We start from the raw sequence: 20,837 nt of genomic DNA on the forward strand, positions 1-20,837 counted from the left end.
AGCACTGACAGATGTACGGACAGGTCAAAAACATTATACCCTACGCAACTTCAATGAATAAAAATTCCTAGACTGAATACAGAGGGGTCAGATAGGCAGACAAAATGTAATAACAATGTGTTCTGAATGTTCCCTGTATTCAGAAAACACCAGCCTAAGACAGATCATTCATATGGAAATATGTCTGCATCTCTTGACATTTTATGACTGTCCATGTATCAGATTAATGTAATATATATTTTTTTATCTTTATTGCATAAATCATTAACAGTAATCTGGTATAAATAGGATTATTTTAAGACACTTTTTCAGTTAAACAGAATTCCTGAAATATTACAATGACCAAATACATACATTTATATTTGTTTATAAACAATTCCTCATCAAGAACTTCCTTGAATTAAATCTTGGATAGATTTTAGTATTGTATATCCACAGGCTTGATGCTAACAGTAGAAGAGATTAGTTAATGGTTCTCTTATAAGGTTCAATAATAAAAAAAAAACCAAAAAAATGTGAGATTAAAGAGTAATTTGACTTTGATACAACTATTAAATATATATACAATCACTTATCACTTCATTAACTAAGATAGTTCATCCTTTACAACTTTTTCAGTTTACTATATAAAACACTTAGCACTGAAATGCAGGAAGTTTGAAGCCTTTAATATATATTCATCAGCTCAGTAGTCAGTGCTTTGAGATTGACATGATTTATAGCATACGTTTCATAAATTCTTCATTGATAAATTTAGAAATTATTAAGAACAAGCATTCTGAGAGTATTGCATGGCAATACATAGTCCCCTACCGGGTAAAAATTCATTATACTGGAACAAAAAGCTAACTTGTTCTATAACAGTTATAGAACTTGTCATGGTGTAAACAAAAAGAAAATATCAAGTCAATATCTTCAAGCATGACTAAAAACAGTGTGGAAAACTGATTAAATGAGTGAATTTTTCAAGTCCAAGGACCATAACTCTGCACAAAATTATCAGACCGAAACAAAATTTCGAACTTGATCTGTATAACTTGTCATGATAAAACTATATACCAATTATCAATCAATATCTTCAAGCATGATGAAAAAAAGTGTGGAAAACACTTTAACATTAGATATGATTAAAAGTTCACTAAAATTAGATATGATGTAATACAGTGTATATCTATTTTCAAATTATAATCAAATATAATTAATAGTTCCAAATATTTATTCTTTTATTTGTCACAAACTAATATAGATTTGTAACTTATCTATAAAATGTCAACAATTTTTATCTACACAATGTAATGTAATATATACATTAATAAAAATAGATTATTATCTAATTAAAGGATTTCCCTTTATTATTTTTTTTATATATATAAAGCATTCAGAAAATTAGTTTATACAAAATAACAAACAAACCTGCCAAAAAATTCTTCAAATAATTTACCAAAGAATGTCTTTTAAAAAATGAGTTATCTCCCTTTGTACAGAAATATGGTTTAACATAGTACTCTAACATTAGATATGGTCCAGAGTTATGGTCCATAACTTTGGACTAAATCATCAGACCGGAACAAAATTCGAACTTGATCTATAACTTGTCATGGCAAAACTATATACTAAATATCAAATCAATATCTTCAAGAACGAAGAAAAAAAGTGTGGAAAGTTGATTTGCCTGACTGATGGATGGACAGACGGATGGATGGACAGACAGACAGACAGACAGAGTGTAAACCTAAAGTCCCCTTCGACTTCGTCGGTAGGGGACTAAAAAAGTGTTCCAACTGCCTTAGGAAAACTTGACCTTAGAAGAATTTGGCTATTCTATTGGGGTCATTTTGGTCATATTGCTCATCAAATATTCAAGTAGTTATACATCCTTGGCCTTCAATTTTTTGTTTTGTTTGAGCATTCCTAATGTAGGTAAATCCAGAGACTTAGAAAGCACCAAAATTAAAAAAAAATAGTTGGGGTTTTTTTTTTTTTTTCATTTTAAAGCAAATACCTAAGACACAATTAGAAAAATGCATTTTTGCTCACAAATATTGATAACCACAAAATAAAATAATTTAACAGTAATCATAATATTTTATTTACAAATTTAATTTAAGGACTAGAATGTATAAAATTGTTTTATAGAAGTTCTGAGAATAACACTAGTAATCGATTACAGTAAAAAAGGTATAATCAAAGCATTATTTACCGCTTAAGCAAAATTATAAAACTGCACAGCATGAACATATTCAAAATATCAAATAAGTTTCAATTCCAAATAAATTAGTTTTCATAATAAAGATTTTTGTTAGACTGAAAATTGTACAAAAATGAATTTTCCTAGATTATGACACTTTAAATAAATGAATTTAATCATTTTCTAATGTATTCAAACATTAAATAGTCCAATTATCTAAATCAAAGAAAACAATATCTAAGTTGTATGGCAGGGCAATTAAGTAAAAAAATATAAATACAAATCGGTCTTATGGAATCTACATTTCAATTTTCCTTATTTTTCATTTTATTCTTTTCAAGGAAAAGTTATCACAAGATCATAATATGTAATCTTGACTGTTTGTTGTAACTTTATATCAATATGATTTATTGTTTCACCCAATATTTCTAATTCTGTGCAAAACCATATTGTTTTGTGCCCAGAAAGATAACTGACATTCATTTTCATATTGAGACAAAGGTTCAATGTAATGAAAAATGTGTCAGTCGGGTAACCATAAACACACATTGTGTTTTTTTTCCTAATTTTTTAATAGGTCTGTATGTTTCTTCATCCTAATGACAACTTTTCACATGCAGATTATTGACTTGACCAAGAGATAAGTAAATCCAATAGACAAAATCCCGACTGAATTAGGTTTTGAATCAAGTTGTATTCATTTAATTTATGATACCTGTTCTTATTTTTTCAAACCTCTAAATTTTTCCTGCTTCTGCATGAAAATGGTAGGAAAACTGCATGTAAACCTTATTTCTAACCCAAAATAATATATAAGTTATCTTTAGGATTGATAACAACTTTTAATTCTAATATTAATGGAGCCAATAAAATATTGGTGTTTTTCTCATTTTGAGTATTTGTTATAATGATTATTGTCATTGACAGAACTATTAGTAAATAGCATAGTATATGATGATGAATATAAGCTTATTATCAAATCACAAATGTAACTATAATGCCCTGTCCCAACAATCAATGTAACAAAAACTACAACCATACCTGCCAACCCTCCCGTTTTGAGAGGGAGTCTCCCTGTCATAGCTGAGGGGGAGATCTAAGGTTTCAGAGGTTGGCAGGTATGCACAACAGTCATTACAAGTCCTAATCAGTGAAACAACTACCAAAGATAAATACACATATCAAAATATCACACTATTACAAAAAACTTTAATTCTTACATATTAGTCATTAACAACTGCAGGAAATGTAACATAAAACTGTAGAACTATTTATCATGGTTATAAAGGTATGGATTATATCATATATTACATATATACAACTATTGTAATTAAAGTTAAAACATTTTTGAAAATGAAAATTTTATCTACAAAATATTTATCACTGCTGCATATATATCATTATTTCTTGTGAGCTTTCGTCAAATAATAGAATATGGCTATTAGCTGTGACATCATTAGAATAACCATACTTTTTGGTCACATGAACTTTGATCTTGACTATTTACAAAATAGAGGCTGATCTCTTACTATGACATCATAACATATTAGAACTAGTTCTGTTTAAAGAGCATTTGCCTTTTCAATCAAACCTAGTAACTCCAATATGAAGAATCACTATGAAATATAGTTCTGCGAAAGGATAAATAATGACTAAAATTGAAAAGGGATCAACTCTTACAAAAAATTCATAAGGATTATCATATCTTCTTAAAGTAAAAAAATTAATAACAAACATGAACTAGAGCCATAACAATAAAAACAAGTGCCTCTACAAGCTTAATTATTTATCTGTAAAGAGGTTGTAATCCTACAAAGTTTCTGTTCTAAAATCCATAAGATATGAGCATGTTTGTATTGTATCAAGACAACAATAGCTTTATATAAACTAGATCTATTAAAATGGTCCAAGACTTTTCATCCGATTCAGAAAATTAATTTCACAATTCTTTACAAAATAAGAATAAGAGCAATATCTCTAACAAAAAATATATGCTAGGAAAATGCTAACTGAGGACCAAATTTTAACTTTATTAATTACCAGTATTGAATTTATTTGACAGATTAAAAGAATAAATGAACTTGCTTAAATAATAGCACAAAATAGTAGCAAGTGATCTATATGATGCATAAACATAAATTTAATATACATTAATAAATAAATAAATTATACAAAATATTTCTAACATTTTAACATGGAGTATCACATCAAAATTGGAATAAAATGAAATAAAACAAAACCACTTCTAAATATCATATTCAAACAACATGGTTCACAGTTTTATCTGATTTTTCATTGTTGATGACAACAACAACAGCGTTTCCATTAGCACCCTCAGCACTATGTTCCCCATTAGAACCCCTTTCAGCATGTTCTTCTTGATCATGATCTTCCTCGTCACTCTCTTCATCAGATTCCTCACTTGAACTTTCATAGGTGATATTAATGGCTCCAGTATTTGGTCTAGAATGTTCCTCTGGGCTTTCTCCAACTGTATGGTAAAGTGAATTATCATCCGAGTCCGAATCAGAATCCTCTATTCTGTGAGTACGTACATGAACGGTAGTCACTTCTTGTCTTACAGCTTCAGGTAACCCTTTAGCAAAAAACATGTTACTTGGCATGACAGAAAATTATATTTGGATTTATTTTATTTTTTGAAATTGTTCATATAACAACAATGTTTTACATCAACTTGATCAGCATCTACTATGTCAAACTAACACATCACCTGTCCTTCAAGTAAGAAGTAAACGATATATAGATAAAGTAAAACTGGACAGACTCCAACTGGTGGAACAAAACGGGATAAGGTTGCTGCTTAAATAGAATCTACAATTAAAACTAAGACCTGTTCAAAGTATAAAAATAAGGAGATGTGGTATGATTGCCAATGAGACAACTATCCACCAAAGTTCAAATGAAGTGGATGTAAGCAATTATAGGCAACCGTACGGCCTTCAACAATGAGAAAAACCCATACTGTATGGTCGGCTGTAAAAGACCCCAACATGAAAAATATGAAACAATTCAATTAAGTATGACACAAAGAACATGGTAACCTATTGTAGAAGGAAACATATACATTCCATTTCAATACAAATCAACATGACCATATGTTACTTAGTATCTAAGAATGGGACTTACTTTTGTCAGAGAACATATACATTCCATTTCTATACAAATCAACATGACCATATGTTACTTAGTATCTAAGAATGGGACTTACTTTTGTCAGAGAACATATACATTCCATTTCTATACAAATCAACATGACCATATGTTACTTAGTATCTGAGAATGGGACTTACTTTTGTCAGAGAACATATACATTCCATTTCTATACAAATCAACATGACCATATGTTACTTAGTATCTAAGAATGGGAATCACTTATGTCAGAGAACATATACATTCCATTTCTATACAAATCAACATGACCATATGTTACTTAGTATCTAAGAATGGGACTTACTTATGTCAGAGAACATATACATTCCATTTCTATACAAATCAACATGACCATATGTTACTTAGTATCTAAGAATGGGAATCACTTTTGTCAGAGAACATATACATTCCATTTCTATACAAATCAACATGACCATATGTTACTTAGTATCTAAGAATGGGAATCACTTTTGTCAGAGAACAAGCAGGGGTATAATTAATATTGGAAACAGCATTGTACAAATGTAAATAAATGGAAAATGTGTCCCTATGGACACAGATGATGCCCCCGCTTGCGTACAACATTATAAAGGGACATAACTCAAAAACAATAAAAGTGTCGCTACTCAAATTTGTGCTAGATCGGAGTTTTGTGGTAATAAGTATTGTGTATAGGTTTCATAATGTTTTGTTGTGGCAAACTTAAGTTACAGAACGGAAACTAAAAATTTTGCAATTTTTCGATTTATAAAGGGGCCTAACTCGATAATGGTTAAAGTGACGCCACCAAAATTCAACTTGATCAGTGTTTTGTGGTAATGAGCATTGTGTATAAGTTTCATTACATTTGGTTGAGGCAACTTAAGTTAGAGAACAGAAACTAAACATTTTGCATTTTTTTTTGCCATTTATAAAGGGGCATAACTCGAGAATGGTTAAAGTGACCCGACAAAATTCAAACTTGATCTGTGTTTTGTCGTAATAAGCATTGTGTATAATTTTCATAACATTTGGTAGGGGCAAACTTTAGTTAGAGAACGGAAACTAAAAATTTTGGAATTTTTCAATTAATAAAGGGGCATAACTCTAGAACGGTTAAAGTGATGCCACCAAAATTCAAACTTGATCTGTATTTTGTGGTAATAAGCATTGTGTATAAGTTTCATAACATTTAGTTTAGGCAAACTGAAGTTAGAGAACGGAAACCAATTTTGGGACGTACATACGTACAGACGGACAAGGGTAAAACTTAATGCCCCCTCCGCTACGGCGGGGGCCTAAAAAGTCCTACTGTTACAGCACATTGTTTGCTTTAAGAGAAATACTATCACTGGTTTATAACCATAATTTTCTATGAGGTGAAATGTTGCAGACCAAATGATACACTACAACAACAACTAAAAGGTACACTATTATTGATGAAGATTTTTCTACTGAAATGCAAACCATGGAGGTGAAATGTTATCCTAACTGATTAAATGTAGTTCAACAGTTTTGTACCAACAAAAAGACTGTAGTTTTTAAATATTATTACATTTGAAAAATTACAATAGCTTTCTGAGAATAGACCAATATTTCATACTTACTCTACAAGCTCTAAGTCACTCAACCCTAATAAAAAGTGACCATATGCTGATGGTCATTTTATCATTAATTAAGCATATGTTAGCAATGTAAGATGTGCATAAAAAAAGTCATAAATGGATTTTTAATTGCTACAATTTTTAGACTTCACATAAAAAGGTAGTTTCATACTTTACCTATCATTCACTGCGTTATAAATGCTATAATTTAAAAAAAAACAAGTGACCTGTCAAATAGTGCCATTTTTGTATAACATACCAGAATTATCAAAAGTAGATCTTCTTGGTGTAGTCATTACTTGATTATTGTTGCTTATCAATAATGGAGTGCGTTCATTTGATGACTCGTTCTCTGTGTCCTCATCTGATGAATCTGAGTCGGGATTACTCCCCGGTATAACTTTACGTTTACATACAGGACATGTCTTTTTTCTCTTAGTTAGCCAAGGATCTATACACTTAATGTGGTACACTAAAATAAACAACAAATTTCTTATTCTATTGGTGATAAAACTATAAATTCTGATATCTCTGAATATACTAAAACTATTATCTTTTTATGACAAAGAGCAATGCAATAAGGACATACAAACATTTAGCGGTCTTTTTTTTTTAGCAAGCAGGAACAATTTTTTGTTAACTTGTATAGACTAGACTATCCACCTTTTACTTTTGTCAGAACTAATAAACCCCATAAATAGTTTTGTTGGGACTATGTTGCCCTCTGAATGTCTTTTATTTATTTATGTTGATGTGTTTCATTGATGTATACACAATATTTTTATCTATCATTACCCATAAAACACCTTGGTGGTCTCAAGGTAGCATACTGGCCTAAAGTGCAGGATGTTGTGGGTTCAATCCCCAGAGGTTCAAACTTAAGACTGCAAAATTACTACTTGCTGCTTCTCTGCTGTGCAAACTGCATTAAGGAGTTAGAGCAAAGACTTGTTGGCTTGGAGTCAGAATAATGTGTCTAAGTAGGTTGACATGTCTTCCTGCAGACACTTTGTGAACTAGCATGTTAAAAATTCTGCTCAGTGTGTCAGTTAAATACAAAGCAGGATTTAAATCACAATTTAACATGTGCTCCTCCTGATAAGCATGTAATAATTACCTCTGGACATAAAATACCAATCCTTCATCATCATCTAAGCCATAAACAAAAATAACCATTATACATTTTCAGAATTTTTCCTGTTAGAGATATATAAGATATTAAAGCACCAATATAAAGTATAAACAAAGATTTGAAATTGAAATAAACATAACATGAATCTTTACTAATCCCCATGACAATGTTTTGTTGTTTTAGTATATACCAATCACTAAAAATATGTGGTTGTAAACAAGTTCTTATTCCACTTAAATTTGATTACATTCTATCACCTTCTATGTCATAATTGGTTGCTATACAATAGACTTTAAACATGGTCAGCTGACAAAAATTCTATGTTGATAATAATACTAACCATGAGCACATGGCAGGACCCGTAATTTTTCTCCCTCTTCATAATCATCCAAACAAATTGCACATACATCATACACATCACCTGGAAAAGATAAAATATATTTGTTTTAATATTTGTTAACAATTTTCTTTAACCTTCACTGTTAATTGATTAGTTGTTTGTTTACACAGTAAAAATAGTGCCTAAACTTCATTGATTTTGTATTACTGGTAGTTAATTCATTTATGACTAGACACATTTAAATAACAAAAGTCAGAATAAAAAAGTAATTAATACTTCATTTGTAAAAACTAGATTTGTCCGTATCTCAAGACTGTCCAAGCCTCCAGCCTTTTAAAAAAAAATCAGAAATGCTACATATAATTTCTATTTAAGGATAGTAACTCCTGCAAGGGGTTAATTTAGTATTTCCGTCATATGGCATCTGAATTAAATAATGAGATCAATAGGTCATATATTTTCATTTGACCTCTCCAAACTTGTTTCCTGACTAAGGCCCCTTTAAATATTTCTGACCATTTCAACAACCTTCCTTTCACAATTATCTATTTTAGCAAGATTTCAACAAATTATTTTTGAATAGTACCACTGCATTTGAAAATAGCCCTGCTTCCCTGAAATTATAGCACATTTATATTACAGTTGTACATTCTAATACTGTAAATTCAGAAATTATTGCGATGTTTTTATTATTGCGAAAATGCAACAGGGTTATAATCGCAATAATTTAAACTCGCATTTTGAAATTAAAATCACATTTTAGTCTAAAATGACAAAATCGCAATAATAAATGCACGCAATAATTTCTGAATTTACAGTATAAAATCTATTCTGATAGCACCATGGTAAATATAAAGGGCAAGAGGGATTGGTGTAACTGAAGATAAAACTGGTACAATCTAATATATAGATAGATAACAAAATACCTTTTTTAAACTTTTTGATGGGAATCTTTTTCAGATGTTTAGTTGAGAGCCTGGACTTCCTCTTCTTGTGTAGATCACGACAAAATCTAACAAGCTGAAAATACAATACAATTATCTATATCAAATGTATAACTCTTACTTCATTTCTCTAATCATTTGACACCATTAGATTCATTTAAAAAAATGTAATTATTTACAATCATACATGTGTTAATGCAGCAATGTATGTGTGTTGTGTATCTTTTACAAATCAAGGTATTGGAATACAGGAAAACAAACCTCAACTGTACTTACACATTTTACAAGTATTCAGTGTTATGTTGCATATGAATTTATTCTATTCTATAACATATTGGAAATTCAATGTATGGGAAACCAGGATGTATGTTTCTGACAAATCAGAAAAGCAGAAGCACCATACAACTTATCACTGTCAAACTCCTGTCCAAATATGAAAAGTGTGACAAAAATATTTGTTGGAGAAATGGACAGACAAGGGGGTTACAGTAAAGGCCTACTGCTACAGCGAAGGTATAAATTGTTGGAGAAATGGACAGACAAGAGGATAACTGTATAGCCCTACTGCTAGAGTAAAGGTATAAATTGTTGGAGAAATGGACAGACAATGGGATTACAGTATAGCCCCATTGCTAGAGTAAAGGTATAAATTGTTGTAGAAATGGACAGACAAGAGGATTACTGTATAGACCCACTGCTATAGTAAAGGTATAAATTGATTGAGAAATGGACAGACAACAGGATTACAGTATAGCCCCACTGCTGGAGTAAAGGTAAAAATTGTTGGAGAAATGGACAGACAACGGGATTACAGTATAGCCCCACTGCTGGAGTAAAGGTATAAATTGTTGTAGAAATGGACTGACAAGAGGATTACTGTATAGCCCTACTGCTAGAGTAAAGGTATAAATTGTTGTAGAAATGGACAGACAAGTGGATTACTGTATAGCCCTACTGCTAGAGTAAAGGTATAAATTGTTGGAGAAATGGACAGACAATGGGATTACAGTATAGCCCCACTGCTGGAGTAAAGGTATAAATTGTTGTAGAAATGGACTGACAAGAGGATTACTGTATAGCCCTACTGCTAGAGTAAAGGTATAAATTGTTGTAGAAATGGACAGACAAGTGGATTACTGTATAGCCCTACTGCTAGAGTAAAGGTATAAATTGTTGGAGAAATGGACAGACAATGGGATTACAGTATAGACCCATTGCTAGAGTAAAGGTATAAATTGTTGTAGAAATGGACAGACAAGAGGATTACTGTATAGCCCTACTGCTAGAGTAAAGGTATAAATTGTTGTAGAAATGGACAGACAAGAGGATTACTGTATAGACCCACTGCTATAGTAAAGGTATAAATTGATTGAGAAATGGACAGACAACAGGATTACAGTATAGCCCCACTGCTGGAGTAAAGGTATAAATTGTTGTAGAAATGGACAGACAAGAGTATTACTGTATAGCCCTACTGCTAGAGTAAAGGTATAAATTGTTGGAGAAATGGACAGACAATGGGATTACAGTATAGACCCATTGCTAGAGTAAAGGTATAAATTGTTGTAGAAATGGACAGACAAGAGGATTACTGTATAGCCCTACTGCTAGAGTAAAGGTATAAATTGTTGTAGAAATGGACAGACAAGAGGATTACTGTAAATCCCTACTGCTAGAGTAAAGGTATAAATTGTTGTAGAAATGGACAGACAAGAGGATTACAGTATAGACCCATTGCTAGAGTAAAGGTATAAATTGTTGTAGAAATGGACAGACAAGAGGTTTACTGTATAGACCCACTGCTATAGTAAAGGAATAAATTGTTGGAGAAATGGACAGACAAGAGGATTACTGTATAGCCCTACTGATAGAGTAAAGGTATAAATTGTTGGAGAAATGGACAGACAAGAGGATTACTGTATAGCCCTACTGCTAGAGTAAAGGTATAAATTGTTGCAGATATGGACAGACAACGGGATTACAGTATAGCCCCATTGCTAGACTATAGGTATAAATTGTTGTAGAAATGGACAGACAACGGGTTTACAGTATAGACCCACTGTTATAGTAAAGGAATAAATTGTTGTAGAAATGGACAGACAAGAGGATTACTGTATAGCCCTACTGCTAGAGTAAAGGTATAAATTGTTGTAGAAATAGACAGACAAGAGGTTTACTGTATAGCCCTACTGCTAGAGTAAAGGTATAAATTGTTGTAGAAATGGACAGACAACAGGATTACTGTATAGCCCCATTGCTAGAGTAGAGGTATAAATTGTTGTAGAAATGGACAGACAATGGGATTACAGTATAGCCCCATTGCTAGAGTAAAGGTAAAAATTGTTGGAGAAATGGACAGACAACGGGATTACAGTATAGCCCCACTGCTGGAGTAAAGGTATAAATTGTTGTAGAAATGGACTGACAAGAGGATTACTGTATAGCCCTACTGCTAGAGTAAAGGTATAAATTGTTGTAGAAATGGACAGACAAGAGGATTCCTGTAAATCCCTACTGCTAAAGTAAAGGTATAAATTGTTGTACAAATGGACAGACAACGGGATTACAGTATAGCCCTACTGCTAGAGTAAAGGTATAAATTGTTGTAGAAATGGACAGACAATGGGATTACAGTATAGCCCCATTGCTAGAGTAAAGGTAAAAATTGTTGGAGAAATGGACAGACAACGGGATTACAGTATAGCCCCACTGCTGGAGTAAAGGTATAAATTGTTGTAGAAATGGACTGACAAGAGGATTACTGTATAGCCCTACTGCTAGAGTAAAGGTATAAATTGTTGCAGATATGGACAGACAACGGGATTACAGTATAGCCCCATTGCTAGACTATAGGTATAAATTGTTGTAGAAATGGACAGACAACGGGATTACAGTATAGACCCACTGCTATAGTAAAGGAATAAATTGTTGTAGAAATGGACAGACAAGAGGATTACTGTATAGCCCTACTGCTAGAGTAAAGGTATAAATTGTTGAAGAAATAGACAGACAAGAGGTTTACTGTATAGCCCTACTGCTAGAGTAAAGGTATAAATTGTTGTAGAAATGGACAGACAACGGGATTACTGTATAGCCCAACTGCTAGAGTAAAGGTATAAATTGTTGTAGAAATGGACAGACAAGAGGATTACTGTAAATCCCTACTGCTAGAGTAAAGGTATGAATTGTTGTAGAAATGGACAGACAAGAGGATTACTGTAAATCCCTACTGCTAGAGTAAAGGTATAAATTGTTGTAGAAATGGACCGACAATGGGATTACAGTATAGCCCCATTGCTAGAGTAGAGGTAAAAATTGTTGGAGAAATTGACAGATAACAGGATTACAGTATAGCCCCACTGCTGGAGTAAAGGTATAAATTGTTGAAGAAATGGACAGACAACGGGATTACAGTATAGCCCCACCGCTAGAGTGAAGGTATAAATTGTTGGAGAAACGGACAGACAACGGGATTACAGTTTAGCCCCACCGCTAGAGTGAAGGTATAAATTGTTGGAGAAATGGACAGACAACGGGATTACAGTCTAGCCCCACTGCTAGAGTAAAGGTATAAATTGTTGGAGAAATGGACAGACAACAGGATTACAGTATATCCCAATCCTAGAGTAAAGGTATAAATTGTTGGAGAAATGGACAGACAAGGGGATTACAGTATAGCCCCACTGCTGGAGTAAAGGTAAAAATTGTTGTAGAAATGGACTGACAAGAGGATTACTGTATAGCCCTACTGCTAGAGTAAAGGTATAAATTGTTGTAGAAATGGACAGACAAGAGGATTACTGTAAATCCCTACTGCTAGAGTAAAGGTATAAATTGTTGTAGAAATGGACAGACAATGGGATTACAGTATAGCCCCATTGCTAGAGTAAAGGTAAAAATTGTTGGAGAAATGGACAGACAACGGGATTACAGTATAGCCCCACTGCTGGAGTAAAGGTAAAAATTGTTGTAGAAATGGACTGACAAGAGGATTAATGTATAGCCCTACTGCTAGAGTAAAGGTATAAATTGTTGTAGAAATGGACAGACAAGAGGATTACTGTAAATCCCTACTGCTAGAATAAAGGTATAAATTGTTGTACAAATGGACAGACAACGGGATTACAGTATAGCCCTACTGCTAGAGTAAAGGTATAAATTGTTGTAGAAATGGACAGACAATGGGATTACAGTATAGCCCCATTGCTAGAGTAAAGGTAAAAATTGTTGGAGAAATGGACAGACAACGGGATTACAGTATAGCCCCACTGCTGGAGTAAAGGTATAAATTGTTGTAGAAATGGACTGACAAGAGGATTACTGTATAGCCCTACTGCTAGAGTAAAGGTATAAATTGTTGTAGAAATGGACAGACAAGAGGATTACTGTAAATCCCTACTGCTAGAGTAAAGGTATAAATTGTTGGAGAAATGGACAGACAACGGGATTACTGTATAGCCCAACTGCTAGAGTAAAGGTATAAATTGTTGTAGAAATGGACAGACAAGAGGATTACTGTAAATCCCTACTGCTAGAGTAAAGGTATGAATTGTTGTAGAAATGGACAGACAAGAGGATTACTGTAAATCCCTACTGCTAGAGTAAAGGTATAAATTGTTGTAGAAATGGACAATGGGATTACAGTATAGCCCCATTGCTAGAGTAGAGGTAATAAAATGCTCCGCAGGGGGCAGCTTGATACGACCGCAGAGGTCGAACCCTGAACAGTTGGGGGAAGTATGGACACAACATTCAAGCTTGATACAGCTTTGGATTTGGATTGTGATTAAATATTTGACACAGCATAGGTTTCTAACACAGATTGAATGTGGTCTAAGAACTTAAAAATTTTAAATTGGACATTCACCTATTATGGTCCAATATCCAAAATCTAAATACATGGTTAGATTCAGCATATCAAAGAACCCCATATATTCAATTTTTGTTGAAATCAAACAAAGTTTAATTTTGGACCCCGATTTGGACCAACTTGAAAACTGGGCCCATAATCAAAAATCTAAATACATGTTTAGATTCAGCATATCAAAGAACCCTAAGAATTCAATTTTTGTTAAAATCAAACTAAGTTTAATTTTGGACCCTTTGGACCTTAATGTAGACCAATTTGAAAACGGAACCAAAAATTAAGAATCTAAATACACGGTTAGATTCGGCATATCAAAGAACCCCAATAATTCAATTTTTGATGAAATCAAACAAAGTTTAATTTTGGACCCTTTTGACCTCAATGTGGACAAAGTTGATAACGGGGCCCAAAAATCAAAAATCTAAATACATGGTTAGATTCAGCATATCAAAGAACCCCATATATTCAATTTTTGTTGAAATCAAACAAAGTTTAATTTTGGACCCCGATTTGGACCAACTTGAAAACTGGGCCCATAATCAAAAATCTAAATACATGTTTAGATTCAGCATATCAAAGAACCCTAAGAATTCAATTTTTGTTAAAATCAAACTAAGTTTAATTTTGGACCCTTTGGACCTTAATGTAGACCAATTTGAAAACGGAACCAAAATTTAAGAATCTAAATACACAGTTAGATTCGGCATATCAAAGAACCCCAATAATTCAATTTTTGATGAAATCAAACAAAGTTTAATTTTGGACCCTTTGGACCTCAATGTGGACCAATTTAAAAACGGGGCCCAAAATCCAAAAACTAAATACACGGTTAGATTCAGCATATTAAAGAACCCCATGAAATCAAGAATAAAACCCCATTGAAATTGGTCAAGAAATAAGCAATTTATACGAAGTATCTTCTTTTGCACAATACTGTGCAATTGAATATTTCTTGCTATTGCGCAATACTGTACAATTGACAATTTCTTGCTATTGCGCAATATTGTGCTATTGGATATTTCTTGCTATTGCGCAGTACTGTGCAATTGAAGATTTCTTGCTATTGCGCAATACTGTGCAATTGAAGATTTCTTGCTATTGTGCAATACTGTGCAATTGAAAATTTCTTGCTATTGCACAATACTTATTATATAATAATTTACACATCCTGTTTGGTGTGTATCTCCTACCATATCATTATTATTTGATTTTAAATATAAATCAGAAATAACCAACTTAAAATGGAAAATTTTAAAAGAAACAAAAAAGGAAAAAAAGAAAAAAAAGGAAAAAAAAAAAAATCCCCCCCCAAAATTTTTTGAACCCCCATTATGATTCATCACCCCCAAACTCAATCCCAGCCTTCCCTTTGTGGTATGGTACCTTGCAGTACAATTTCAGAGAGATCCATACACTTGAACACAAGTTATTGTCTGGAAACTAGAAAAAAATGTGTTTTTTGGCCCCTTTTTGGCCCCAAATTCCTAAACGTTTAGGGCAATTACCCCCAAACTCAAACCCAGCTTTCCCTTTGTGATATGGAACCTTGTAGTACAATTTCAGAAAGATCCATACACTTACACACAAGTTATTGTCATGAAACTAGAAAAATGCTTGTTTTTTGCCCCTTTTTTGGCCCCTAATTCCTAAAATTTGGAGGCAATTACCCCCAAAATCAATCCCAGCATTCCTTTAGTGATATGGAACCTTGTGGTACAATGTCAGAGAGATCCATACACTAACACACAAGTTATGTCTGGAAGTTACAAAAATGCTTATTTTTGGCCCCTAATTCCTTTACTGTTATTACCATAACCCCCAAAATCAATCCCAACCTTCCTTTTGTTGTATTGAACCTTGTGGTAAAATTTCATAAAGATCCATTCACTTAAACTAAAGTTAGAGTGCGAAAACCAATGTGTCTTCGGACGACGCCGACGACGACGCCGGACGACGACGACGACGACGCCAACGTCATACCAATATACGACCACAAAAATTTTTTTGCGGTCGTATAAAAATTGTTGGAGAAATGGACAGATAACAGGATTACAGTATAGCCCCACTGCTGGAGTAAAGGTATAAATTGTTGAAGAAATGGACAGACAACGGGATTACAGTATAGCCCCACCGCTAGAGTGAAGGTATAAATTGTTGGAGAAATGGACAGACAACAGGATTACAGTTTAGCCCACCGCTAGAGTGAAGGTATAAATTGTTGGAGAAATAGACAGACAACAGGATTACAGTATATCCCAATCCTAGAGTAAAGGTATAAATTGTTGGAGAAATGGACAGACAAGGGGATTCCAGTTTAGCCCCACTGCTTGAGTAAAGGTATAAATTGTTGAAGAAATGGACAGACAACGGGATTACAGTATAGCCCCACTGCTAGAGTGAAGGTATAAATTGTTGGAGAAATGGACAGACAACAGGATTACAGTTTAGCCCCACTGCTAGAGTAAAGGTATAAATTGTTGGAGAAATGGACAGACAACAGGATTATAGTATATCCCAATCCTAGAGTAAAGGTATAAATTGTTGGAGAAATGGACAGACAAGGGGATTCCAGTTTAGCCCTACTGCTTGAGTAAAGGTTTTAAATTGTTGTAGAAATGGACAGACAACAGGATTACAGTATAGCCCCACTGCTAGAGTAAAAGGTATAAATTGTTCGAGAAATGGACAGACAATGGGATTACAGTATAGCCCCACTGCTAGAGTAAAGGTATAAATTGATGGTGAAATAGAGACAACGGGATTACAGTATAGCCCACTGCTAGAGTAAAGGTATAAATTGTTGTAGAAATGGACAGACAACAGGATTACAGTATAGGCCAATCCTAGAGTAAAGGTATAAATTGTCAGAGAAATGGAGACAAGGGGATTACAGTACAGCACCACCGCTAGAGAAAAGGTATAAATTGTTGTAGAAATGGACAGACATTGGGATTACAGTATAGCCCCACTGCTAGAGTAAAGATATAAATTGATAGAGAAATAGACAGACAAGGGGATTACAGTATAGTCCCACTGCTAGAGTAAAGATATAAATTGATGGAGAAATAGACAGACAAGGGGATTACAGTATAGCCACACTGCTAGAGTAAACGTATTTCAGACAAATTTAATCTTTCTGACTAAATTAATTAGATGCAAACAGCTTAAATGTAAGAAAATAATTTTGAATAGACCGATCAATGTCCGGTACAAAATAGTTTACCTGTCGCCTGAACAGGTAAATTTTAGCTGTCCGACAACTAATTTTAAAACCTTGATTAAAATGATAAGGTACTAAAGTAGGGTTTGTTTTGATAGTACTTAATAATCATGTCACTTTTATGACCGGAAATGTGTGACTGTTTAAGGCAAAAGGTTGGGTCAAAAAGGGAACTACCTTCAACCAAAACTTAGACCTCATCAGTGAACAATTAAATTTTGGTCCAAACCCTAATTTGGTATATATTTTAAAAAGTCCACAGCATAAAGAACATGCATGTTTACTAAGTTTCAAGTAGATTTAACCACAACTTCATTGTAAGCAGGGCATAAAAAATAGTGTTATTCTAGAACCTAACATGTAAGTTCCTATAATTTTCTACAACACAATGTGATGAATGAGTTGACTTACCATAAATATTAACATTAACACAAAACAGGTACCAACAACTATAGCAAATGGCCATAACAAATAGGGTTTAAAGTCAAACCCTTCTTTATCTATCTTTACAAGATACCTGAAATAATAAATCAATAGAAAAATTTATAAATACCTGAATATCTAAAACTGCCAAGAGTGTGAAAATAGAAGACAGTTTAATATTTACTAGTATAAATAAACCTATATCAGGTGTGTGTGTGTGTGTGTGTGGGGGGGGGGAGAGAGTAAAAAAACTACTGAAAAAGAAATGAATCAAAATGTAAAATATTTGTGTTAAGTTTATTTTACAGTAAGTTTTGATTTAGTAGAGTTTGACACATGATATTTCATGTGGAAATATACTTCTGTGGTTTGAAATTTTTAGCTAATCATCTAGAGCATATGTTTTACAGAAGGAAATAAATGGAGAAATTTGAGAGACGTTGTAAATATGCATGAGTCAACTTTCACATACAGATGCAGGATTCACGTAGTTAAGACCTTTTTGTGATTTTAAGCATTGTATAAAAGTTTCATAACGTTTGCTTTACGCAAACTAAAGTTATAAAGGAGCATAACTCATGAACAGTAAAAGTGATGCCACCCAATTTCGAATTTGATCTGTGTTTTGTGATAATAAGCATTGTGTATAAGTTTTATAACATTTGGTTGAGGCAAACTAAAGTTAGAGAATGGAAACCAATTTTGGGGATGTACGGACGGACAAGGGTAACACTTAATGCCCCTTCCGCTATTGCGAGGGCAGAAAAATAATACATTTGTACATCATTTTGATCAAACATTAATCTATGAAATATTTACAAATTACTGAATATTCCATGCAATTTTTAAAGTAACTTAAAGTTGTGTAACAAATAATCAAATAATAAATTGTAAATAAATTAATGTATCTATATTAAGATTATTATTGAGGTGTTAAGTTTGTTGTCATTAAAGCTTCTCCTAATTCTGTACATTTACCAATTCTACTTCCTTTTACATAGACCCCATGCACTGTCCTTAAATGGGGTTGTGTAGTCTCTGAAAGACTTGGTGTCAATTAAAAGAAACAGCTGATAACAAAATTGACCATATTAGTATTTTAATGGAAAAAAGCTTTGATCTCAAAAGAATTTTTCAAAATAATACAAGTGTATCCTATTTGAGTTTTATTTTCAGTTTGTGAGACTAGGAAAATACCTTGGCATATTGGTGTATAAACATATCTTGTATACCTTGACATTTGCATTGTTATATCACAGAAAGTTAGGACTAAATAGACAAATTTCAGTAGTTTGTGTTCATTTAAGAAAGATAAATTTATTTTGGTTTCAAACAGGAGATGCATGCTTAAAAATTAAAAAAAAAAAGAGCAATGAATGAACACTGAAATTATTTTACAATATTATACCATTTTTAAATCATATATTTTGGCTACCATTTACTATTTTGATAAAAAATGATCACACAAGTAACCTGACAGTAAGCATGGTAAGAAAAGAATGGTGTGTTACATACCTGCCATCTGAGGCATTAAACACATAATATTTCCCTAAATTATCCCCATCATAGTAACCAACAAAAACTGATGGAATGTGTACTTGATTTGCATCTGTAAAGAAAAATGTTCATTTTGTCATCATTTATAACCAACAAATTGTATCAACAAAACAAAACTATGTGTTTTTACTTTAAGAAATTAGCAATAAGGTATTGTTCAGGTACGGTATTAAAGATACTTGGTGTCTTGGATTTAACGTGTTCAATAATAAGGAAACAGCTACTAATGGGAACAGTAACAATCATGACATGAATGAGAGCATAACTAGTGCCTGAGATTCAATAGCTACTGAAGAATATGCCAACTAATTGAGAGTCAAGTATTTTTATCAGAGTAAATAATGAAAAGGTTTTGTTTAACTTTTAACTGCTTTATAATAAATGTATACGGTATGTAATGAGATGCAAGATAATTGTTACAGAAAGAAATATTTTTTTATTATTTAGTAACAAGACTCTGTAAGGCAAAGATTAGACATTGAAGTCATCAGAAAATAGATTCAACAAGTGTATATCTGTTTCAATGACAGCTAGCATCCATTGTATTACAATAATGGTAATACCAGAACAGTTAGGACAAAGCTTTGCAAGTATAATCACACAGTACAGAAATGGCAGTTCATTCTAAGTCATGTCATAGTGTGAACAGTAATATGTTCAAAATTTTCTTTCTATTTAAAACAATAACAAATATTAGGAATATGTTTATCAGTTTGTTATGAAAAAGAGAAATAATTGCTCCAGTGTTTCCTCTGGCCAAGTCTATCTACTCCATAAATTAGAGTTATCCAGAAACATTTGAAAGTGCCATAATTAGGTAATACTGTGGTTTCATTATTATTCGTTGGATACCAATATTCATGGATTTCGTGGGTGTAAGTAAACCACCAATCTAAATGTTCAAACAAATATAAATTTTCTATTGGCTTACATACATACTTTGACAAAAGCATTCCTCAATCCACAACAATAAATGAATCCACAGTACGGTACAAACAAAAGGAAAGGGTTTTTTTTCTGGCCTTATTTCGCCTTGTAAATTTGCTGATAATTACAACAACATTTTGAAACATATTTTCTAAATAGCTAAGCAAATGCTTTTCATAAGAAAAAGTCAATAGCTGTGGTGTGATAGATAAATTTGACTATGACACCATATGAGATACTTGTTAAATTTTAGCAAAATAGAAAGGCTTATTTTAGGTAAATTTTATAACATAGAGCATGATTATTGTCCAGGAAAAATGTAAATTTTATTCACAAATTTCTGCATGCATTTATCATTGCAATTGTTGAATGGACAAAAAATGTTTGAATTTCTATTTCGATTTCAGGAAATGCATCAAACAAATAAATTTCTGCATGCATTTATCATTGCAATTGTTGAAAGAAAAAACTAGAGGCTCTAAAGA

At 32.6% G+C, this 20,837-nt stretch overlaps 1 protein-coding gene across 2 annotated transcripts in view; it reads right to left on the minus strand.

Annotated features, from left to right (window-relative positions):
• Positions 1–236: 236 nt before the first annotated feature.
• The window catches only part of LOC127739453 (E3 ubiquitin-protein ligase RNF13-like), a 33,506-nt gene continuing 12,905 nt past the window's right edge, over positions 237–20,837 (minus strand). For both annotated transcript variants that reach the window (XM_052251239.1, XM_052251240.1), the window contains exons 6-11: positions 19,384–19,477; positions 17,857–17,962; positions 9,341–9,434; positions 8,415–8,495; positions 7,202–7,414; positions 237–4,784 (exon numbers count right to left, since the gene is read on the minus strand). In XM_052251239.1, coding sequence (XP_052107199.1) covers positions 4,447–4,784; positions 7,202–7,414; positions 8,415–8,495; positions 9,341–9,434; positions 17,857–17,962; positions 19,384–19,477 — 926 coding nt within the window. In that variant the 3' untranslated portion in view covers positions 237–4,446. The remainder of the gene's footprint in view (positions 4,785–7,201; positions 7,415–8,414; positions 8,496–9,340; positions 9,435–17,856; positions 17,963–19,383; positions 19,478–20,837) is intronic.

This window comes from Mytilus californianus, unplaced genomic scaffold (genome assembly GCF_021869535.1).
Source record: "Mytilus californianus isolate M0D057914Y unplaced genomic scaffold, xbMytCali1.0.p SCAF_4, whole genome shotgun sequence".
Taxonomy (NCBI): Eukaryota; Metazoa; Mollusca; class Bivalvia; order Mytilida; family Mytilidae; genus Mytilus; species Mytilus californianus.